This window comes from Emydura macquarii, unplaced genomic scaffold, assembly GCF_026122565.2.
Source record: "Emydura macquarii macquarii isolate MOO-44397 ecotype Brisbane River unplaced genomic scaffold, CSIRO-AGI_Emac_v2 contig_705, whole genome shotgun sequence".
NCBI lineage: Eukaryota > Metazoa > Chordata > Testudines > Chelidae > Emydura > Emydura macquarii.
In genome coordinates, this window is record NW_027130842.1 from 15642785 (window position 1) to 15668289 (window position 25505).

At 38.6% G+C, this 25505-nt stretch overlaps 1 protein-coding gene across 11 annotated transcripts in view; it reads left to right on the forward strand.

Moving 5' to 3' along the window:
* Window positions 1–25505, forward strand: part of ARID1B (AT-rich interaction domain 1B) — a 388366-nt gene that overhangs the window by 89393 nt on the left and 273468 nt on the right. For 10 of the 11 annotated variants that reach the window (XM_067542455.1, XM_067542458.1, XM_067542461.1 and 7 more), the window contains exons 3-4: window positions 446–592; window positions 23995–24105. In XM_067542455.1, the coding sequence (XP_067398556.1) occupies window positions 446–592; window positions 23995–24105 (258 nt within the window). The remainder of the gene's footprint in view (window positions 1–445; window positions 593–23994; window positions 24106–25505) is intronic. The other variant, XM_067542460.1, reaches the window with a different exon arrangement.

A 25505-nucleotide genomic window follows, 5' to 3' on the forward strand; every position in this document is an offset into this window, starting at 1 on the left:
CCTCTTTTGAAGCCTACCTTAGAATTGTGTATTTTCATAACTCTATTTCTTGATCAGCTAATCAGAATAATTGCTGCAGTAGGTGAGTCTTGGGCTGAGAATAAATGTATTTTATTAAAACTATTGTTTTTTATTTATTTATTTTGAGACTAGGCCTTATGGAATTGTGACAGTCACTAGGATAGGTTACATTAGTACATTGTGATAGCTGGTTTCCTCTGACATTCTTGTTGAAAAGCAAGTATTTTGGGTACTAAAAGTGATACTCTGCAAATGGATTTGAGCACTTCCATTAAATGCTTGGTAAAAGAATTGGTAGTATTGAGTCAGGTTTGTAGGTGAGGACACTACTTCTATTCAGGTTAGTGTGCGACTGTAACCTTACTTGGTTTCATATGATTCCACCTCCTGACTCATGTATCTGTTTGCTTGGCTCTTCTAACAGATGCCGCCTCAGTATGGTCAGCAAGGTGTAAGTGGCTACTGCCAGCAGGGCCAACAGCCATATTACAACCAGCAGCCGCAGCCTCAGCATCTGCCGCCCCAGGCACAGTATCTGTCGCAGGCACAGCAGAGGTACCAGACACAGCAGGTAAGCATAGTCACCCGCTGCTCACAGCTACGATATTGCTCTAATTAAAAAAAAAAAAAAAAAAAGAAGCAGCAACATGTAGAAGATGGAAGATTTTCCAAATGGGTACTATAACAAAGGCAAAAAACCAAAAACCCACTCCTTCATTAACTGTGAACTCAAAATCAGGCCGCTGTGTTCTTGGAAAGGTTGGTAGAGACTGGTATATCTATTTCAGGCTTTGCTTGCTGTCTATCTGAATTGTGTGAATTTAGAATAAAGCCAGTTTTATTATTTCCCCTTAAATTATCCCCCCTTTTTAAAAAGAGGTAACATACTTCATTGATTTTGTGATTTCCATAGCTCTTGTTTTAAAATTCTTTGCAAGACATCCTGTTGGTGCCTCCTCTAGCTGATAATCTCTTTAAAAAGAGACTAAGTAGAGCTGCTTCTTCAAGTGAGCTGGTGAGAAGGGAAGTACATTTAAAACAGCACTTCACATTCCTCATTCCACATATCCATTTAGCTGTGCTAAATAACCAAATTTCCATGCCAGTTACTGTTTTTTTGTTTATACCCAGCCATGACATCCATATGAAACATTTATTTTCATAGAAGCTGCTACAAACATGGCAGCATTTATTGGCTTAATTAAAAAAAAAAAAAAAAAAGACACGTTTGTTTCAAAATAAGATCAGGAGCAGTAATGGATGGCTTAATATGCTAGAACTTGAGGGATGCCTGCGTGAGGCATCCTGTACTGAAGAGACCTTGGGTGCCCTTAGTTCCTATAGCTGTACTTGTAGACTTAAGTTCCAAATATAGTCCCAGCAGTGGTAACCACCGAGGGACCGCTTGCCTGGAAGAGGAAGGAAGGAGAGAGGAAAATGAAACCAAAATATATCCAGTATCCTCAGGGATCTAACTAAATTGAGCTGCTAAAGACTAGATGCCACTGGAAGAACTGTGCAGTATCATCACTCTGCAGTTCACTGGTGGACGATCCCTCAGGCACATTTACTTAGCATACCAGGATAGTACTGGTGCAGGGGAGAAATATTTGCTTGTGATAAAAATACACTGTAAAACAAACTAACAGAAGAAGCCATATGCGGCTCTAGTGCTGTGTCCTCTATTTAAATGCATTTAAATGTAACTCAGATTTTAAAGTAAGGCTAAAATACTTTTGCTGTTTTATTAATATTATATAAACACATTTTAAAAAAAATTGATTATGAAATACAGTTCAAAAAGCAGCCCCAACCCTCTATCATTTAGGTTACTTTAAATGTGCATCTGTGGTTTCAAATATGAAATTGTAGTTCTTTTAAATTTAATTTTCTTCTCTCTCTCCATTTTCATTGATGTTAAATACCTGGTTTCTCTACTTCTGATGAGAAATGGGGATTTTGTTGGTATAAAAACCTTGACTAGGTCATTTAGCAGGCAGAGCCGAAGTAATACAGCACATGGTGATGTGTGCTTTGAAGTGAATAAGAGCACTGCCAATAAGGGCCCACATGGCTACATATCTGCAATCAGCAGCCTGACAAACTGAATCAGTCTGTGGCGGCCTGGACACTTGATCATATGTTAAATTGTTGTTGCTTGAGCATGTAACTTGAACATTTTAATCTGTTTTAAAAATCATACTTGTTAAATGTCACACAAAGTGTACGTATCTAATAACAAGATTTCTGGTAGTGGTGCATGGCCCATTGATGATCCCTACTACCACATCCAGTGCAATGAAATTTTGTTATACTTGTTTTTGTTTACCTCAACAATGTGAAGAGAGGGAAAAGACACTCAAAGTGGGATTGTGCCTCTAGCTGAATATTTGGCCTCTTTGGGGATTCAAACTCATGTGTAACTCAGTTGCTTGGGGTGAGTTCTTCTGGTAGGGTTTGTATGTAACACACTTAAGTGTGTCGTGTTCCCATGTGGTGCCTACTCCACATAGAGGTTAGGAACCTATGACTTCAGCCACCTAAGGGAATCATGCCTTTAGACAAAGTGGTTGAAACCTGTGATTTTGAAACTGAAGTTCCAGGCTCTGAAGACTTCGGGAGGGGTTATTACCAAGTGGTGGATAACACTACATATGAAGATAGTGGCAAAAACTTGGGAGGTATAGTTTAACTTTTCCTGATGAAACAGCTTTGTAACTCCTAATTCTTTTGAAAGTGTTATTTTACAAAAATTATATTTCTTTGAGTGCTGGTCCCTATGTGTATTCCCCTCGTGGGCATGCATGTGTACCATGCACCTGAGATCAGAGATTTCTAGCAAGTAGTATCTATTGGTCTGCACCTGCACGGTTGCTCTCTTCGTGCTCCAAACTGCCTGCATAAGGGGTGGTGCCGACCGATGCCTCGTCAGTTCCTCCTTATCTCTTCATGGCCTGAGTTAAAATCTACTGTGTCTGAAGCTTCCTCCATGTTTATTCTTTAAAATCTATAGTAAATATGTATTGTAAATAGTTCTTTAGTATTCTTTGTAGTGTTAGGTTTAGTGTTTTAGTCTGGTTACTGTAGTTTAGTCCTCCCTGCCTTGGGGAACTTTTCACCACAGACAAAGACTATGCCTACAGTCCCAGCATTTAAGAACTGCATCTCCTGCCTCTGCTCCTTTTTTGTGAGTGATGACCACCTGCTTTGTCTTTACTGCCTTGTGGAGGTTCTCATCTCTGCTAAGTACAGCATTTGTCACGCCTTCCTTCCCCGAACATGTGAGGGATGAGAACTCTGACTAAAGAAGCATCTCATGAAGAAGGCCATGAGATCTCCGTCAGATCTGATCCAGGGAGACATATCTCTCCTCCTGTCCTCCACTCCCCCCTCCGAAGAATGGCTACAGTCTATGGGCAGTGTCCCTCCAAGCATGAGCTCAGCAGCTGAGGTCAGAAAAGCTAAGCCCAAAGAATTGTTATCAAGGACTTCTTATGAGAGTCTCTTACAAACACAAGGATAAATCTGCTCTAAATGAAAAGATCCCTCCATGACTCTGTGCAAGTCAGATGAGTCCTTGTACATGGATCCTGAAGACTTAGGTCCACTCAAACCTCCTGAAAATGAGGGTATAGCATGGAGGAGTAAGGATCCATCAATATCGACTTTGTTTCCAGCACAGAAGCTTAAGGATCGCCTCCCACTGACACAATCAAGGAGTGCCAGACTAGACTCTGTTCTGGCCTTGGGCTGTTCCTGTAAGGAACCAATATCCGCCCTATCGAGAGATGCGCTGGATATGTTGGTCATGACCATCAGAACACCCTGCACTACAGGATTGGACCAAAACCTACACCTCTCCAGAGGATATCTTTACCTAACTTATCCACAATTTCCTCTCTTTTCGTCTCCAACCTTACTCAGGGACATCATGACTTTGGAGGAAGAAACCACCTTGAGGAGATGGGAATAGTCCCCTAGATCATCCAGCTGGAGCATTCGTCCACCATTATCAGGGGCTTTGCTGATTGAACTGGAACCTGTCTTCTTGTCTGCCACTTGTTTGGTTCTACTATACCCAGATAATGTCAAACATGACTATTTTCTACAGAACAGGGTAGAGCAAAATCCCTTCCTCTTTGCATAGAAGTGGTTCTCAGCACCTTATCTATTCAGTGTGCAGAACTCCCTGTTTGACAAAGTCAGCAGGCACTTCTCCACAGACCACAAGTGGGAGATACGCAATTCCATTCTGAATGAGATCTTCATCCAGTGCAGAATGCCATCCTGGGACCTGTTCACCACACAGACAAATTAAATTTTCCCAGTACTGCTCCCATGCAGCTGTGGGTCAGCAATGCCCTTCTGCTATTTTGGACAGACAGACCAGATCAGGTTTGCCTTTCCTCCCATCCCACTGATACCACAAGTTCTACAAAAGATTTGCCACAATAAAGCTCCAGTAATTCTCATCATTTCCAGCTGGCCTAGACAGTTTTGGTTTTCAGATTTTCTGCATATGTCAACTCAGCCTCCTGTCAGCATCTGACCCTTTCCGGCTCTGTTGACTCCACAGAATAGCAAAACCAGATGTTTGAACCCAGGCCCTCTTCATCTCCTGGCCTGGTATTTGGATGGGTGTCAGATTGAAACCATTCATGTTCAGAGGCCATTCTGTCTATTGTCAGTCATAGCAGAAAGGTCTCCACGAAAAGATGTTGTCTGGCCAAATGAGGACATTTCTTCACCTGGCTGCAACAGAACCAATTATCCCCAGCATCAGTAAAATTTTCTGTTATTCTAGACTATTTACTCACTCTCAAGATGTCGGGCCTTTCCATTAGCTTGCTGTGGATCTTGCAGCAATCAGTGCCTCCCATCCTCCAGTTGAAGGCTATGCTGTTTTTACTTGTCCAGCAACAATCAGATTCCTGAATAGCTTTGTTAGAACTTTCCCACCGGTGGTGAAACCAATACTGCAATGGGGTCTTAATCTTTTTCTTTCAGTATTTACCAGCCCTCTCTTTGAAACGCTAGTCACCTGCTCCCTCTCTTTCCTCTCCATGAGGGTCACCTTCTTTGTAACCATCACATCAGCCAGAAGGGTGAGAGAACTGGGAGTGCTTATGGTAGATCAACCATAATCCACATTTCATAGGGAGAATGTTTCCCTTAACCTCCACCTGAAATTTATCTCTATGGTAATTTCTGAGTTACACATGAATCAACCTATTCACTTACTAGTATTCTTTCCAAAACTTCATGCTTCTTACGACGACAGAAGACTTCACTCTTTCAATGTCTGACAGGTTTTGGTTTTTTATCTGCAGAGAATGAAATCAATTAGATAGATGCCTAGACTATTTGTCGCTTTGGAAGAGTGCTCAGAGACTGCGTCATTCTTTGTTATCACTTAGCATGTATTCTTCCCCCAGGTGGGGTGAGACCCAACTCCACTAGAACTCAAGCAATTTTTTCAGCATCTCTTCAAGAGGTACCTACATTGGACATAAGTAGGGCAACTACCTGGAGTCCCAGCTATACTTTCATGAAACATTATGCATTATTCCATACCTCTTCTGTGGATGAAACTGTGGGGACAGCAGTAATACAGACATCTATATCAACTGCACCCTTGCACCCCATCTCCTGTTTGACTACTGCTTACCAATCATCCACATATGGAATTACATATAGGGACCAGCATTTGAAGAAGAAATTGGAGGTTACTTGTAACTGGAAGTATAAGTGTACAGTAGTAGGAATATATTAGTGACCACCTGACCAGGACGGTGATGTTGATAGTGAAATGTGCAGGGAGATTAGAGCAGGTATAAAAACAGAAAATCTAATTATAATAGGGGACTTCAACTTTCCCCATGTTGACTGGGTTCATGTCACCTCAGTACAGAATGCAGAAATAAAATTTCTAGACACCACTAATGACTGTTTCTTGGAGGAGCTAGTCCTTGAACCCACAAACGGAGAGGCAGTTCTTGATTTAACCCTAAGTGAAGCACAGAATCTGGTCCAGGAAGTGAATATAGCTGAACTCCTGGGTAATAGTAACCATAAAGTAATTAAATTTAACATCTTTGCAAATACATAGGAAACCCACCACAGTAGCATTTGACTTCAAAAAGGGGAGCAACATAAAAATGAGGCCACTAATTACATGGAAATTAAAAGGAACAGTCATGAGAGAAATGCCTGCAAGTTGCATGGAAACTATTTTAAAACACCATAATAGAAGCTCAAACTAAAAAAAATGAAACAGTAAAAGGGCCAAATAAATAAAAGCCACCATGATTACATAGCAGACTAAAAGAGGCAGTTAAAAGCAAAACGGCATTCTTTAAAAATTAGAAGTCAGATCCTACTGAGGAAAATAGAAAGGAGCATAAATTCTGGCAAGTCAAGTATAAAAATATAATTGGTCAGGTCAGAAAAGAATTTGAAGAGCAATTGGCAAAAGACACAAAAAACTAACAAGAAAATTTTTTTAAGTACATCAGAAGCAGGAAGCCTACCTAACAATCAGTGAGGTCAGTGGACGATGGCGGTGCTAACGGAGCATTCAAGGAAGACAAGGCCGTTGTGGAGAAGCTACATGAATTCTTTTGTGTGAGTCTTCACTGCAGAAGACCTGAGGGAGATTCCCACACTTGAGCCATTCTTTTTAGCGAATGGCGTCTACGTTGGCTAGTTTTGAAGAAGTTGATAGGGCCCAGTCATATAAGAATATATAAGAATGCTCCAGCTATTCCTGCTATGACAGTGGAAACTAAGTTTGAAGGATTTCCAGAGGCATGTAATGTTTCCCTCAGTCCATCATATTGCCCTCAAGTGGTAGCCATATGATAGAGTCTGACAAAAGGACGGGAGAATGGGTCTTCAAGTTTTTCTGTGCCAGTCAAGACTCCCTTCTAGTGTAAAGTTCCAAGTTCATGCTGAAATCACCAAGTTTATAAGGTTGAAATTAAATAAAGGTGAATATGACTTGTACTGCTTTGGGAACCAACAGGCTCCTTAAGGGCAAGGATATGTCATAAAGGAATACATTCGCTGTTTCCAACTATAGGCAGGGAGGAACTATATCAAAGAATCTATTATAGAAGGTTACGAAGAAAGAAAAGTAGAAAAAAGCCCATTGTTTTTTGTCTGGTACCTAAAACTTTTATCAGTTAAAGAATTGTTTGCAAACTTCAGAAAGACATGAAGTGAGTTAAAGCATGCCTACATGTAAGCAAAGCCTTGCCAGAATATGTCCTGGTCAACTGCATCAGGTGCTCTGACTTGGATAGAGAAGACTGCAGCTTCAGTGGATGATATCCCTGCACTTATTGATCTCACACGAGAAACTGTTTGGAACAGCAGAGTCTTTGTTAGATGTAGATAGAAGTAGATAGAAGTGTGTTTTGTAGTTGTGTTAAGGGTAAATAAAATTATGTTTATAATTGCACCATTTGCAAATATGAGTGTGATGTAACTATGTACGATGGGAAAGAAGAGAGACTTAAGACAAGGATAAAAGTCATGATAATTTGGTTTGTTATAGTCTTGTTTTCCCTGTTCTGCTTCCCTTTCTTCCTCCCCTTTTCAGTTATGTACATGAATTTGTTTTGGAGAGTCTCAAACTGAAAAAGGTGGGTGAAGCTAGCATTTATTCTTGGTAGGTGATGGATAGTTTTCCCCTCCTGCTTCTTTCTAGGTGGACTCTTACAGTACAATGTAATAGTATTTTATTGCATGAAGGGGAAGAGAAGAAAACTGACATGAAACTACTGATAAACGTTTTATTTTTGCTCTTCTAGTCAGAATACAACTGATCCAGGTTTAACACAATGTTGTGCATTGGAATTGGTTCTCTTCACTTCTCATGTATTGTTGAGATGTGAAAGCATTGCTCCTTTGCTAAAGCATCAATTCACTTGTATGTAACATACAAGATCATCAATAAAAGTAAATGGGTAAAATAATAGGAGAACCACCCTTTGGTGACTTTGCATTCTTCTAGGAAATTTGCTTAACGGTGAAAGAAGAAGTTGGTTAAATCTTTGTTAAACTGGGGTTTTTGGTGACGTGGGAGGTGCTTTGACAGTAATATCAGCATTGTTTGCTGTATGGCAATAATGTAAGACAGCATCCATCTTTACCTTTTAATTTCAGATGCTGACAGTGTAAAAACCATTAAAGGAAGTGTTTTGTTTTAACCAAATTTATTGTAGCTAACAGATTCATTGATATTAGATATTGCGAGTAGGCACTGGGAGCTCTGTTTTTACCTTTAGTGTGGTTTTTAAAACAAGGAGGGGGGGATGAGGGGGATACACTACACCAATACAACTGTTGCTCTTGGCAATGTTTTTGCCTTGAAATGGCATAAGTGAATAACTGCTGCTGCTGTTTTTGCAGCATTAAATCATTTGCAATGAGTAAAAGTGATATTTTGCTTAAGAATGTCATATAGTTGATCGTTTAAACTCTAGTAATTAAACGTTTTGTTAATGTAATGAGATGTATAGTTCAGATTATTATGGTTTCCAGCTAACTTTTAAAACAGACTTATTTATAAATATATACTTGTTTATGTAGCATGTGCATGGGTCTATGGAAAAGATCATGTCTTTGTTGAGATTTAGTGCAATATTCTTATGAATTGGGGGGAAATGTCATTTGTTTGATAGTCAAATGGAGCCATGAGTCAGTGATGGACTCACCCTTATTTCAGTTAAAAAAATTTTGTTGGCATTATACCATTTAAAAAATATTTTTAAGGATTTTTGTGTCTGTGAATTTCAAAATAGAGTAGTCATAAACAGATCCCTTTTCTCACACTGCAGTCTTGATACTGAAAAGAAAAAAGTTTCAGGTCTTTGAGGTGTGGCATTTGTATACACTGTTCTTGAGAGACACTCTAGATGACAATATTAAGCTATGAGGTAGACTGTATATTTTACACTTTGCTCTTATGTCTATTACGATTCAAAATCCTTAAAGAGACAATCAGGTTCAAAATTAGGCTGTGTTTATTTAAAAAAGGGGAGAAATTATTAAATCTAATAATAGAATTTTTTTATACAAATTTTTAAATCTAAACAAACAAAGATTTGTTTTTCTCCACACATTTTCAGTACTCTCTGATGATCTTTTTCAACCCCAAATTTACAGCATGAGAACCAAAGGGTCAAATTTTCAGATTTATGCAAATATATTACTTGTTTCCAGATTATCCTTTCAAGCCTGAGATTTGCATGTGCGTATGCATGTGTAGACACCTGTGTCCTGTATGGAATCAGTGCAAGTTGGGCATAGAAAAGATTGTCCACATGAGCACATATTTTTGAAAATTTGGGTAAGAATGTGATATTACATATTCTATTCTAGTTGTGTGATTTCCCAAGTTGTGTGATTATAATAAAAACAATCAGTATAGATCACTGAACGATTGTAAAGTGTTTTTGGTACTATGGGTGAGAGATTTTTGTTTTTAAATATGATTTTTAATTTGACATTTGTACCTTTCATTTTATAATGTGCAGTATTATTTAACTCCATTATTATAATCAAGCTGTTTGTGCATGTGCGTAGATATGTATGCATACATACACATTCACATGTGATGTTGTGGTAGAAAGGTTTTGTTGCCATGTGTTGCAGTTCTCACAAGTGTCAAAACTATGACTGAGTTATGCAGATCATCCCAAATGAGTCCTGAAAAAACCTTTAACTCACCATCATGTTAGTTTAAAAAAAAAAAAAAAAAAACCCTTAATTTTGTAATTTTCCAGAAGTTAGCCCATACATTTCCAGTCTGCTGTACTGGAGTTGTGCAGAATTTTGACAAGTTCATTTCAGATAATTTGTGGGTTTGAAATCATAATAAAAACAGTTTAACTTATTGCCCTTTTCACTCTGCATGTGTGCAAATAAAAACATCAAATACATTTTGTATGGTTGTAGTTGATATTTGGTGTGGAGTTAACCACAAAACCTTGATGGCTTTGCTTACATGTGGAGTGCAGGTATCTAGTATAACCACAATGCCTAAAGTGAATTACTGCTGTCATGCAGTTGGGATATTCTTAAAATATTTTTAAAAAAAGAAATATGTTTATTTATTTATTTAATTTCAATGTAAAGTTGTACAAAGTAAGATGAAATAATTCCTTTATGGTGTACATCTCCGAATGCAAAATATTACAGATTTTCACTTCTTCCATACCTTTCTTAGTTGGCTTTTCCAAACCAGAACTTCTGGTGCTTAACAAGCAGACAGCTGTCCAACAGCTGAGTGGCAAGGTGAAGTTCTCACTGAGATCTGTACAGGACTGCCAGTGGTCCCAGCCTCGCTTCTGTGGACATTGAGATTGAAACAATGGAAATTTGGCAAGGAGAACTTTTGATAGAAGTGTTTTGATACATTGACATTCTTGTTGCCGGTCTAATGTTTCTGTATGGGATCAGCAACAATAAGGGGAAGGTATTAAATCCTGGGTGAAATCCTGGCTCCATTGAAATTAATAGCAAAACTCCTTTAAATTTGGTGGGGTCCCGGATTTCATCCATTGACATTTATATAGGTACCTTCACCATGTCTCTGATCTCAGTTACACAGAAATAGGGTAGGAAAAGCCACTAATCATCAACATCTCTGAGCAAGAGCTGTCACCTTGCTGCTGGCTGGCTTCCTGTTTGCTGAACACTAAAATTACTATTTTTTCAAAAACTAACCGTAGACATTTAGGAGTCACATTTGTGGCTTATATGTGACATTACATTATGCTTTGTTCTCTTTATGTCTTTGGAAGGGCATAATGATTTCAAGGAGGACAAATTTTTCTATTGAGTTTAAACCCAGGCAGTTAGATAGTTATCCAGCTGGAGCCTTTGTCAGTCACTTAGATTTCTGCTTTTGTAAATCTGTTTCATAATTATGGAGGACTGCTGTAACACTAAATAAGTATTAATGTGTCTATTTATTCTACTAACTAAGGTTGCCTACTCAGCTCCAGAATTCTGTGAAACCATGACTCCAGTTGTGCTAGGTCTTCCTCCATTAGTGGAAAAAGCTGGCTCACGGTCCGTTCAAGGGACATTCTATTGAAACAGCACTTACAATATATCCTGGACTGTTTTTGTTGTGTCTCAATATCTGCCTTAAACCCCATTTTTTCTGCTGGGATTTATATCTGCTTTGTAACATCATACCAAGTGCTAGCTTGTTAGACTCAGTAGGCTATCTTCCAGAATCAAGTAACCTGAAGGGATAGATGCAGGAAGAAATGAAAGTAGTGAGGAGAACCCTCTTTAAATTCAAACCTGAACTCAGGGACAAGATTGTGGTAATATTATGGAACAGCAGACACATTAACTGAGGTCTGAGACAAGGGTTTAACTTCCATGTTGACCATAATCAGTCTGCTGCTTTTGTGATCAGAAAAACCTTTCTTGGCCCTAAACCATAAAGGTTCAGGGCGACACTGATTGATTTAAACAAGTAGGAATTTACTCCAGGGTGTTAATCCTGACACTGTTTGTACCAGCATGGAACCAAAATTGAGCTGTAGGTTTTTTCCTCTATTAATTAATATCTATATAGTGATTTGAACATGCAAATGCTTACGTGAATGCTAAGTATTATTACTATTACAAGAGGCAAAATATTTTTTTCCACATGAACTGAGAAGTGATAGCACTGGATACTTTATAAATTGCCACACCTTCATGTATGTTTGTCCACTTAACTCCACATCACTCTAATTCAAAAAAAGTACTGTTAATGAAAAATGTCAGTGCAGTTAATAACTCAGGTTTCCTTCTACCATGTTATCTTCAGACTAGGGTCCCATCTATGGTTAAGAATTGCTTTCTCAATCTATGCTTTCTTTCACTATATTCAATTATTAATTCTTTCTTAGTAAAACAAGGTCTTACTTCTTGGGATTTGAAAGGAGGAATTTAAAAGGTTTGTGCCGTTCTGAAAAAGTAGCTGATACGCTTTTCCAGACATCTATTACTGGATGTGGGTTTGATTAGATCTTGGTGGATAGAATCAGATAAGACTGATCAGAGCACAATGAGAACCTGTCTAGCAGTGATTGTTCACCACAAACCCGTATCCTAGTGATTTTTTTATTTTAACTTTTTTCCCTTATTTCCTGTGCCATGGAAAATGGGGATAATAATACACCCTCCTCTGCAAAGCATTTGAGATCTTCTGATGAAATGTGCTATATAAGAGCTAGCTGGTATGATTATAATTTAATGACAGCCTTTGGATTATCTCTAGTGCATGTCTTTATATGTGCTTGTACAGTGGCTAGTAGAATGGGACCCCAATTCTGATTAGGGTCTCTGGGCAGTATTGACATGTAAACAGTAAATAGTATTAGGAAGTGCTGATGCTGTGAACCTCCTTGGAGCAGATATTTTGTTGGCTCCGAAAAAAACCAGAAGACAGTGGGGGAAAAAATCTAATTGATGCTTTTTCCTTTCAGTTTATGTAGATAGATATTGATATACTGTCATTTGTAGATTCAACAGGCAATGAATGATCTTAACGCACTCTCTCTCTACCTGCTGAATGCTGAAGCAGAGAGCCAAGAACACTACAATTGATCACTTATCTTTAAAATGTATGGAAAATTTATCAAGAATTTAGTATGGTCTATTTAGCGGAAAACCTTGTTACAAGTTGAAAAATACAGTGAAAATATATTCATCCTAAATTTTAAGAAAGTGTGCAAATTTATTTCTCAAAGATAAATAAATTAAAGTTCCTCAAAACATGTTGGTGATTTGGCTTTGATCCACAAAGCATGATTGTTGTTATTATGACATTATTATTATAAATTTCTAAACTCTGATTCCCAGTATTTAAATCACAGAAGGTTAATTAAAACAGCTCTTTATTCTGCAACTGCTTGGGAATATTAACCTTGCAAAGGCTGTGTTAAATCACTGAAGTGATAGAATTGTATTTGCTTTATAAGATTTTGCTGCAAGAGCAAAGACAGTGCCATTTATAGTTCAGTGCCGTTAATTGCTTAGCATTTAGATATAGCACAGAAGTCTATTAATTAACTTGATAATAAAACTATTGGAATGTAAGGCTGATAAAAATGATTTTGTTTTAAAGGAGATTACCAATCAAACCCGCTTCTCTTCCCCCACCGCCCCTTTCACTTTTTCCTCTGGCAATAGTGGTGGGTTTTTTGGTTTAAGAGTGCCATTAATATCCAAGGAGCAACTCTAAGTTAATTATTGATAGAATTTGAAGGGTAGGGTAAACAGAGTAGTGAGCATTGAAAGGTTGCTTGCCCATATGATAGTAATTTATTCCATTGTCATGATTCACTCATCTGATTGCTGAGCACAGCTGTAGTGCTCTATATTTTCATCCTAAAACAAGTGTTTAACACAAATCACAGATTTTTTTTTATTTTTTAATGCTATTAAAATAAAACAATGGAATAAATAGTAAAGAAGTAAAATGTTAATAGTATGAATGTGTCTGCATCTTTCTTTTGTTTTTGAGTTCCATATACCGGTATGTTAAATTCTTCAAATTTTAGTTGTCTCGTAAATTACACATTACTGCCAGTTGCAACTCCACAATATTTTTTTAGGATCTTTAAATTAGCTGCATATCATTTTCCTCAAAGGCAAAAATCCAGTTAGGGGTTTGTTTGCTAACCTTTCCTAGCACAAGATTTACTACTACATTTTTTTCTGTCTTCATTTCCTTTCTAATTGAAGATAATCAGTGAAAATATTTTTTTCTGAATTTATTTTCTGTATTTTGAATCAGGTTCTTGGTTGCTAATACACAATGTTCTACCTGTACATAGGCCACCTTACATCACATATATGCTCATTTCCCTCTCTCAGTATGTTCACTTATTCTGCTGCAGTGGAATTTAACATGTTTGTGAGCATGTTTCCAAAACCCTCTCTTCTTTTTTCAGCAGTTACAATTAGAACTAAGCAGTTGAAAGGGGATAGCAAAATAAGGCCAATAACAAATGCAAATTTGTTTACAGAAATACTCTGAGATGATGAACCAAATGTTTTCATTTATTTTTTTGATGAAAGAATGGGGGGTGGTCTATTCACTGTTCTCTCCAGACCAAGCGCTGGAAGAACGATGACATGTAGTCTGACAAAGTGGGTTACAGCCCACAAAAGCTTATGCTGCAGAAATTAAATTTGTTAGTCTTTAAAGTGCTACAGAACTCTCCTTGTTTTTGACATGTAGTCTGTCTTTATTTTCCCTCCTCCTCAACTTGGCTGCCCAATCCTCTTACCTCAAGCCGCCTTCACAAACAAACCAAACAAAGCCACCCTCCACATATATATTTTTGTAAATAGGAAATCCAGTGACTATCCATAATTTGTAACTGTGGAGAGAACTTGCAAGACCAAATTTGCATACTTTCCCCCCAAAACTACAGCAGCTTTTCATAAGCCTTCATGAAGTCCTGGCTTTAGACAACAGTGTGGCTTCCCTCTCCTGTATAGTTAACTACAGAAAGTGCTACTGAGAAAATGCAGACAAAATATTTCCCAGTCTCAAGTGAGGAAGTACCATCCTTTTGTACCTAGTTTGATTAGCCCAGAGGAAGCAGCTGCTCTTGGGGCAACTTTTTTCTTTATTCAGTGAGCCGCCTTCAGGGTTTCAGCTCAACTGTAAGTTTGGGGCACTGCTCTGACCTCATTTACATGAGTAAGCCCTATGCTTCAGAGATGCTCTTCTGTTGGTGGCTAGCAGTCTGGCAGAGGATTCTGCCGTCTGGAGCGCTGAGATGCAGAAACTCACTGCTTATGCAGCAAGAAATCTTAAAGGAGCAGAAGGTTTTTAATCCTGTCATATTCAGATATTTTAAATTTTTTAGCTGAAACTGATGAAGTAGTGCAGCCTAGCTTTGACTCTCAGATGTGCCAAAGAGAAGGAAGGGTTTCCTCCTAAAATTTTCTGACTGGTGAGCTTGGAGAGGATGCAGAGGGAATAAATATGATGATTTGTTACAACCAAGAGTAGAGATAAGGACATGTAAAAACGGCAGGTTATAATTTGTATCGGTATGACATTTGTCTGTGTTAAAGAATAGTCAGGAAATGAAAATAGTGGGTGGGAAAAAAAGAAAGTGTGGTCAGGTTGCCAACCTTCTAGGGTTTTATGAAAAGCCTGGAAGCCTTAAAAAGAAATGGAAGATGGTCTGTTTGGAATGAGATGCAAAGTCTGATAGTTTGTTTCCAAATTATTCTTGTGCTTTCGGGCTCTCCCCTTGAAGATCTTTGTCACCTCTTCATTCATATGCCAAATCCTCATCTGTGGATTTAGCCAAGAGACCAATCTCCTTTCAGCTGTCTTCCTTTTGTCTATAAATTAGGAATTTTGGCAGGTGTGTACGCAGCCCATGTAATGAGACTCTGTCCCTTCCTAATATGTTTCGATTATCAAACTTGTATACTTCTCTCTACTTTTATCACACATTAAAAAGATGAGAGAAAAAAGACCAACAGACGAAGCCTTGTTTCTGATCAAATCAGTTATTGCTGCCCTCTTTGATCCATGAAATATGATTAAGCTAAAGGAAATAGAGCAACAAAATAAGAACTTCAGAGAGCAAGTTTTATATTTCAAACTGATTCTGCAGTGCTATCTTAGAACTGATTCTGGAGGCATATGGATCTAGGGAAGGCCATCTCTATGTAGAACAAATGGACTAGAATGCTTTGTGGAAAACGGCCATATCCTGGAAAAAATAGCCAGCTGATTAAAACTGCCTGCTATTTGGCAAGATGCTGCTATGTCCAAACAAAGCTGGGAGAAGGGAGGATTTTAGTGCCCCACCCTTTGTATAAATCATCTCCTACAGAGGCATTTTTCAAATGAAATAGGATTGGCTGACTCTTCCTGAATGCCTTAAGGGGGTTTGATGGCACAAGGTTTGAGCGTGTTAATGTGGTGGGTTTTTGTTCTTTTGTTTTTTGAGGCAGACTCTTTCTTGTGTCAAGTGACACAAGAAATATATCTTTAGCCTCCCTTTTCTTCTGTGCCAGGAGGCTTGACTTAGTGGTCGTTCTGTGCTAACTGGGCTCCTGAAGGGAGACTCACATTCAAAGAGAGTAATCCTCCCGTCACCAAGGATTATTTGAGTTAGTTAATCTGAAATACCCAAAAAGAAGACTGAAGGTTGGTTATCCCCAGAGTAAACATTAATGAATTTCTGGTATCATTCAGTCATCAGGATATTGAGGTGAAGCTGATGCAGGATGTTCAATGCTAACTGTCACAATAGCTGCTTCTCTTGTCTTCATTTTTTATATTTTTCATTGTTATAAAGAAATTTATCCACTTTAACCACTAGAAGGGCCCACCCAATTCTTTAGGTAAACATGTGTTTGAGGGGTGAAATGGAGTTACTGCTTTAGTAGCTAATATGTAATGGATTGCAGACTATAGTTTTTCTTCATCATTCTAGATGATGGATAGATTCTGGGTCAATCTTCCCAAACTCAGTCAGGCATTTTCTTCTCTGGGGAAAGCCCACTGGCTTACAGTCCCATCTTCTCTCTGCCCCATAAGAAGGCAGTTTATTGGCCCATGCACCAATGAACACCCTCAAGCTATAGGATTCCAGTCCCTTTTTCTTCAGGTCTTCAGTTTATTGCTTCAAATTAACACAAGTTCAATATATCAAACGTCCTTTTACCCTTGACCCTAGGATCTTCTGCAGGAGCCTGTCCACAGGAATTTACTTCACAGGCCATCTGCTTAATATTCTAGGCAAGCATCTCTGCTCCTTTCTAGCTTGCTCCCTGCAGGGTTAGACTCTACAAGCTATTCACTTGAGTCACATGTGACCTGGGTTCTTTCCCCTGACCCAGGGACTCCTGCAACAGCCTACCTACTCCCTGCAGCTCAAGTGAGCTACTAGTTGGATTTTATGAAGACTAGAGGTGATCTTCAGGCTATCACCTGAACCTTGACCCCACAGCATCAGCTTGGGTGGGACTGAGCCCTTCAAGGGCCAGTGATGGTGACATTGTTTGAGACTTTTGGAAGGCTTCAGTTTGGTCATTTTGACACTATCTCATGAAGCACTTTAAGTGGCATACCTCTGCTTCTGATGATACAGCATTTGGTCATATTGTGATCAGTGACTGTTCCTTTTTAAACCCTCTCTGTTCTCTGAATGTTTTTAAAGCAGTGGTGCTTCTACTTTTTCTGTCGCACCCCCCCTTACCAGGAATGGAATCTATCCATGCCTCGTCTATTACTATGCAGCCAGGGTTTTCTCAGCAGCAGAGCTTGGGTTGAAGATGGAGCTGGAGCTAGAGGAGGAGTTGGCCTGAGGTCAGAGAGGGAATGAAGGCAGAGTTGGGTTGATGGTGGAGTGGAACTGGAGCTGGGCTGGGGATAGAAGGGGGCTGGACACATAGTGCACCACCTGCCCCATCCCGAATGTTCCTCCACGCCCTCCTCAGGGTGGTGTGCCCCACAGTTTGGGAATCTCTGTTTTAGAGATTACTCCAGACTGGTGGATGCCAGATTATGGAAAGTAATTTAAAATTAGTTTTGCCTCTGATACACCAATTTGGAAAGTCCACTTTGCCCTTTTGAAATGCATTCTTGCAGAAGCAGCATAGTTTTCCGCCTTTATCTTTTTCCTTTCCCATTCCACACCCCTACTTTTAAAAAGAGATTGTTAGTTAATAGGTTCTTTGATGGGTTTCCAGTTTGTTGTCCTTTGTGACTGAATACTGTGGAAGTTTCATCTGGGAAAAGGAGGCAGAGGAAGAAATCTGAGGATCTTTTCAGTTCCAAATTTCTTTGGTGCTATACCACTGATATTGCTTCCTCACACTCATTGGTTAGAGTTGCAACCCATTAGTCTGTCTTTGTGTATGAGATCCAGAAACTGCTTGTAAGAGTAAAACACTGTGTGGCAAAATGGAAAGATAAACTGCATTTGGGTTTTAGTTTTGCTTCCATATTCTTAACTGATATATTATTTTTAACACCCTTTCACTGGGACTGTAAAGGTATGGGCATGGCATAATCTGATGGCATTGTGGTAGCAGATTGGCTGTCCTCTGTTGAAAGCGGAGTCTGGCAGGTGAATTTGGCATTCTTGAGGTGGAAGATGGAAAGATGGGAACATGTTACCATATGTGTACTTGTAACATTGAATGCTTTGTTATACAGAATTAGTGAATATCTGAAGCAGTGATCACAATGAATGTTTCTCTGTAACTGCTAACACATCACCTGCTGTGATTCTGTCGCATGGAGTCCCTTCAGAGCTGAGTGAAATAATCCTGTATAGTAGAACTGACTCCTGACTGTTCTTCCTCCTGGCTGTTACACTGGGTCCTGATCATCATTCTGGAATTGACTTGGGAACAGATTTTTACCTTTTGCTTTCATTTTATTTTTGACACATTTCTATTGAATTTAAAGCTTCGAGATCAATTTGAAATCTTTTAAGGATCAACTAACTGCATTGAGGCCATAAACTGAAATTGTTTGAGATTTTAAAATGGAAGTATTTCTTTTAAGTGACTCTGCTTCTATGGCCTTGTATTCAGCAACTGTCCTACTTATCTTCATAGGAATCAGTGTGACTTTAAATTATCCCTCTAAAATTTGCTGCAATAGAGAAAGGAAAGGAAAACTAGGTGATGTTTCTTTTTCTTTCTTATCCACCTTTTCTTTTAATAGGGTTTTCCCTATAGGTAAATGACTCCACCATGCTTTCATATTTTTTAAAGAAAAATAATGTAATCTGTTTTATAATTAGCCTCTCTCTCCTTCTATAGAACTGTGTGGGGAGGAGTAGATTATAACTAAACAGTTTTGAGCATAATTACTACTTTCATTCACATACAGAAAACGAGAGGTGTCCCATGTAGGTGTGAACAAATCTCTTTGTGCAAGGTGCAGTTAATCAGTGTCATGTTTTCATTTTTTTAAATATCCATTTACATAAAAATGTATCTCTTATCCATTTCTGACTGACTCCAAAATGTTTCCAGTGCAGCTAACTACGCAGTATGTCTACACAGCAAAAGCTGTGCATGGGGTCGACTACCCTATCTAGCTTGAATTCAGTTAGTGTGAATAACAGTAGCAGTAAAGATAGCACAGTGAGGGCCTCCGTGCAGATTTTCAGGGTACAGCTTGCTAGCTTGCTCTGCACTGTATTGTCTTCACAGCTCTTGTTACCTATGATATCTCGGGTAGGCTAGCCCAGTGGTTCTCAAACTTTTTAAATGGAGTCGTGTCCGTCCGTGTCGTCGTCCTCCCCCCCCCCCGTGGACTTTTGTCTAACAATCAGCCCACCCCTTCCCCCCTCCTCCGAATCGTGTCCTCCTTTCCCCCTTCTGAAATGGGGGGCCCTTTCAGAAAAGAACAGGAGGCGCTTCCTGCACTGTAGGCCCTGTTTTCCTGAAAGAGTGGGGGGGAGGATTGGGGGAAGGGGCGTGCGATTGTTAGTTAGAGGCGCTTCTTGCACTGTAAGCCCTAACAGTTGCACCCCCCTTCCCCTGAATCCCCCCTTTCAGAAAAAAAACCAGGGCCTACAGCACGGGAAGCAGGGAGCACGGCAGCAGCAACGCGGGGAGCAGCGGCAGCGTGGAGCACCGCAGCAGCGCAGGAAGCGGGGGCAGCAGCGGCAGGGGGTTGCTGCAGGAGGTGGGCAGCAGCAGCGGCTGCTTCCATCTCCGGGGAGTGTGAAGCTGGACCGGCTCTGTCCCCTGCTCTGCGCCCCCCGTGATGCATCTCGTGCCACCCCAGGGGGCACACCCCCCACTTTGAGAACCACTGGGCTAGCCCATACGCAACGTCTGCTATACAGACAAACCCTAAGAGAGATACCATGCTGCATTGTTGTGGAACAAAGGTCTTTTGGGCAAGTAATGACAACATGAATGATCTGTATGATCTACCTTGCTAAATGGTATAAATTTACAGAATACCAAATGAGAGAGAATCTCTCACATACGCACCCCTCAGAGTGTGAGATTTTGGGGCCATATGAATTAATTAACTTACTAGGTGGGCTAAACAATTTCTTTGAGCGAGACTTTAATTAGTGTACCATCCTGTGTTGAGGGATATGGCTTCCTAGGTACACAACCATACCTGATTTTGTTATTAATGTGTAATTTGGTACTGCTGCTATCTAAATGTAATAGGTGTGTGTATTAACTGCTTTCTGAGCTACGTCCCCAGACACATGATTTTTCACATGTATGTACAGGCTCACTCTGTTAGCTTTTTCATCTTGATCATTTATTTACCTTTTACTGTATAAATGCTCTTTTGATGTCACTTGTATAATGTGCATTTCACTAATATAAAAAAGAACTTCTATAACAAACAACAACAAACAGCTGTGTATTTAAAAAAAAAAAAAAAAAAAATCCAAATCTCAGTTACCTTTGGTGCATACACCTATTTGATGGCTTGGCCTGCTGCCTTTCCTAAAGTTTTATGGAGAAAACTTCATCTTTTAGTTACTTTAGGATTTTGCAGATAGTTCGTGCTGTATCAGCCACAATGTGTCTGGACTTCTTCCAGAATTAGAAAGGTTTGAGTGAGTGGAAACTTTTAGCCTGCTATTTTAAAGTAAGCCTCTCTCTCTCTAGCACGCACACACATATTACACCACTTCTATAGGAAGATATTTTGCTGTGATTAATAAAAATCCAAAGCTTTGTTTAGAAAGCTGATGTCAGGTTACAATTTTGTGAGTGAAAAAATGGAAAAAAAATCAGAAATCTTAGAGAATATTGGACTTTCAAAACAGAAAATTAAAACTATAATTCCATATGTATCTGTAGTGACATGAAACATTATCCTATTTAAATATATCTTTCCTTATCATGTATTTATCTGCAGAATCTATTATATCTGTTCTTAATGTTCTGTGTATTAAAATATTTTGCTGTAAGAGGTCTCATCCCTCCTGTTGAGAAAGCCAACACCTATTTATAAAGCCAACACGTTGGTAAATGTGTGTATTAAATTATTTCTCCAGGTTTCCACTGTCATAACTTTAAAACAAATACTTAAAAAAAAAAAAAAAGTTGAGAGCACCTTGTCTGAAATCCAGAGACAACTGAAAATAACATACAGAGACAAAGTGGGTGAAGTAACACCATTTGTTGGATGAGCTTACATGGAGCTGCTCTTCAAAGAGGTTTGTGTAAGTTTGAAAGTTTGTCTCTTCTACCAACGGAAGTTGGTCCAGTAAAAGATATTACCTCATCTGCCTTGTCTCTCTGATAATCCTGGGACTGATATGACTATAACAACACCACAAACAATAATAGAGAGTCTTTCATCTCTTCTTTCCAAATTGCTAGTGACAAAAGAAGTGTCTGTGTAATGACTTTACATGAAATGAATAGGTGGTCTCAATCGTGTTTAGAATGCACAGGTGTCCACATCTTAATTACCACGATTGCCAGCAGTATCCATTTCTATGACTTACCTGCTGGTCTCTCCTCCCACCCCTAGATTTGGTCTCTCCAAAGTCAGAATGGAAGAGCACTTGTGGGGCCATTACAGGGAACCTTCTCTCCTGCTGCCTCTTAAAATAATCTGTGGCTAAATAGTGCATTTTAAGGCGACATGGCTCTCAGTTCAGTCTTTCATACACTCTTCAGTATATGGAAAGGGCATGGACAGTCTACAAATGAGTAACCAAGAATTGATTCAGTTCATCCTTCTGTGTTTCTCATGAAAACACATGTTGCCTCCCCCCCAGGAAATTTCAGTAGGAAATGAGTTTTTAAATAAGACCCAGCAAACATATGGAAACAGCCATGCTTGGTACTTCATAAAGGGTTAATAACTCATTTGATTTTTTCAAACCATAACACATCTTTCATTTCCCAGGAAAATTGTACTAATGCAGCAGTGTCATTTTGGAATGAAGAATAACTTTATTTCTGAGATGATGTCTGCTAAATTGAATATCCCATTTATCTTCCTCAGTTTTTGTTTTTTTTTTTTTTTTTTTTTTTAAGTGGTTCTTGCTTGTTGGCTGTAAAGGGAGAATGAAAAGGGAATAGAATGCTGAATGCACAGAGCAAATCCATTGTTGTTACTGTTTTCTAAACCGGGTTTATTACGGACGCCTGTGCAATGACCACAAATAGTGTGTGACTGTGTATGTGCTTAAACAAAAAGGAAAGCAGAGGTTTGCTCATTTGTTTGCCTATTGTGAAGCTGTCCTGCACCTTTATGCTCCTTTGTAACAGGGTGAAGGCTGCTGAATGGAGGCCTTGTGCCATTTGTTGATTTTAAACCTTGTTGTTAATCCACAGGAACCTGCTGGTCTCACACAGCAGGAGAGCTGTGTGACAAGTGGAAATCTGGGAGGGGGAAAAAGCAGGGGTGTGTGTGTCACAGTAGATAATAATGATTCAGCCGTCAGCCTTTGTCACCCTTAAGCCTAATTGTTACCCTCTGCTGGTAACCAGATTGAAGTGCTGGCCTTTTAAGTGTTCTTTGATTTTACTTGAAACATGCTTAGGATGGATAGGCCAGCTTATTGTTGGTTTACATACTACTATCAGTTTTGTTAGCTTTTGTTTTTAAACATTGTTAAATGTTCTCTTGATCTTATTTCTTATACCAGTTAACATCTTTGTAGTACTGCTCAAAATCATAGAGATGGCTGGGTTAAAACATATGGTTGTTAACAAATTTCACCGTGTCAGAGTTTCATTAGAGCAGGGGTAGAAAACTACTGCTCTACAAGCTAATTTTTGTGGAGTCACTATATTGTCAATAACTGCTATTGGACTAGGGAATCTTGTCTATAAGAATAGTCCTTTATAAGTAGCAGCAGTGAGTACAGGGAGGAGTGGGGGTGGAGAAAAGCTTGCTCTACACTTTTAAGCCAAAATTGTAGTCTTTAAAAATAATTGTTCTTTCAGTTGTTTATCAAAATTATAAGATGGGGAACAAAAACAACTGTAGTCAGCAATCTGTTGTACAAACTGGGGAGAAATAAAAAACTGAAAATGAAATGAAACAAACCAAAACTCCTTTAAGGTGTGATACGTTTTTCCCTGTACAATCAGAAACTGGTTCTTCAACTTTCCCTGCCAGTTACACATGCTAAAATAAGCATTTCACATTCTGTCCTCCTTCACTTTATGTGTAGAAGTTGGTAACCTGAAGTATAGTAACTAAGATTATCTCTGCATTTAGAGTTTTGTTTCTGTGTGGTGTGAGTGATCTTATGCCATTATGTAACGCAGATTAGGTTTATGCAGCAAAGAAGGCTTCTTGACTTTCACTTAAGTTGCTGATATAGATATAGATGCACTTCTGATCACATATAGCTTTTCTGGAAAGTTAGGCTTTATATATTTCACACTACTGCAGAAAGGGTTTTGTGTGTTGACAGCTTGTGTTTGAAAGCTGTATCGGGGTGGTGGTGAAGTCAGAAATATTACTGGAGTCTGTTTACATAGCATGATTGTAGTGGCATTCTCAAATCCAATATTGTAAGATCTTCTAGCTGGTTGAGTATTTCACCAGAAGATTTGCTATTAGTAGTATTTGAACATCTGGTGAATATTTTGGCTTCTTAATCTCTCCAACCCCTCGAGAAAAAAAAGAAAGAAAAAAAAAAAAGTATTTTTTTAATTGATTATTTCAACCTGTACCATTGTAACACAAATGTACACGCAACTCTTGTTTGTTTTATGGTAGACTCTGTCATTCTTATTCTTTTATGAAACATTAAAGTTATAATGGCACCCAGTAGAACCTGATGATTTCTCCAAAAATTAAGGTTGGTCAAATGCAAACTTTTGATCAACAACAACAACAAAAAATAAGAAGTCAACAGTTCTCTTCATATTTCCTTCACATGTGATTAGCTATGACTACTGTGGCATATGAATAACCATAGTGTTTTTATAACTTTGTTTTTGCAGGACATGTCTCAGGAAGGCTATGGAACCAGATCCCAACCCCCTATAGCCTCAGGAAAGCCTAACCATGAAGATTTAAACCTAATACAACAAGAAAGACCATCAAGCTTACCAGTAAGAAACTAATGTGCCTGTTGTAGAATAGCAGTACATTATTTTAAAATGAAAAATATTTGATAAAGATCTTATTATCTCTATGATAAGTGGATGAAATTTTCGGATGACAGGATATTTAACTATTTTAGTACCACATTTGTTTTAAAAACATAATGAAAACCGATGATAGTGAGTGATCAATATACTATCTAGGATAATCCCTTAAAGGAAGTCTCTTAGTCAGATAATGAATTTGGTATTAATTTTTTTAGTGGCCACCACACAGTTTGTCATATTAAAATTAAATATAGTTTGTTCTATCAGTGTAAGGTTCAGAGAAAGAGAGAGTGTGTGTGTTCATAGCTTGAACTAATTCAGGACTTTAGCTAATTCATAAATTTGTATCCAGATTTTTGTGTATGTGGAAAGGAACAAGTATAGATCTTTTTAGCTTTTTTTGGTTTTGCAGTCGTACCCAAGAGAATTATTCAGGGCCTTTTTAATTCCTGACTCCTCCTTTGAGAGTTTTCTCCCCTGAAATATGTTTTGACTTTATTTCAAAGATCTTTTAGTCGTCACTAAGGAAGCAACACTGCCACCATGAGTTATTCCCTCCAAACCCCAAACACAGTTCATTAGTTGTCAACATAGTATGACACACTTGGAAAAACACTGGGCACATCTTTTGACAAGTTAATTCTGTTTTAGTAGTCTATATTGGAACACACTAAAGAATGATATAAATGAGAACTATAGTAATACTTTTGATAGGACTGGTTATTATCACTTGAGTTTTTGTGATAGATGATCATATTAAATTAACCTTGCCTAGCTGTATTAGCTTTTTGCATAATTGGAAAAAAATCCAAACCAACACCAATAAATTAATACACTTAGCAGAAACATCCGGGCTATCTGCACATGGAGGTCTTCAGTGACCTAATAAAGCCTGCTGTAAGGTGCAAAATATATTTTGGCTGTGTCCCCATTTACCTCTATTTGGTTGTTTCATAGAAAGTAAATCAGCTTAATGTGCCCACACAAACTTAAACCAGTTTAAATATTTTCAGGTTAAAAGAGGCAGATTGGTTAAACCAAGTGATTTGTGGCTGTGAACACTGTTGCATAGAACTGTAGGATGTTTCCAAGAGAACTCCTACAGTTCAGTGGGCACGTAATCCTTTTAAATTAGTGGAGGGACCCATTCGAAGAGCAAGTATATTAAGTATGCTTAACTTATTTAGACACTGAAGTTATATGTGAAATCCAACTACTTGCTGGATTTTTCCAGTGACATATGATGCTACCATCCATTCCTAAAAGTATAAGAAGAAATTTGCAGCCAATCAATCAAATATTCAGAACTAGAATATTATCATAAAATTGTTTCATGTTGTGACAACTTCATTTGGTAGGTT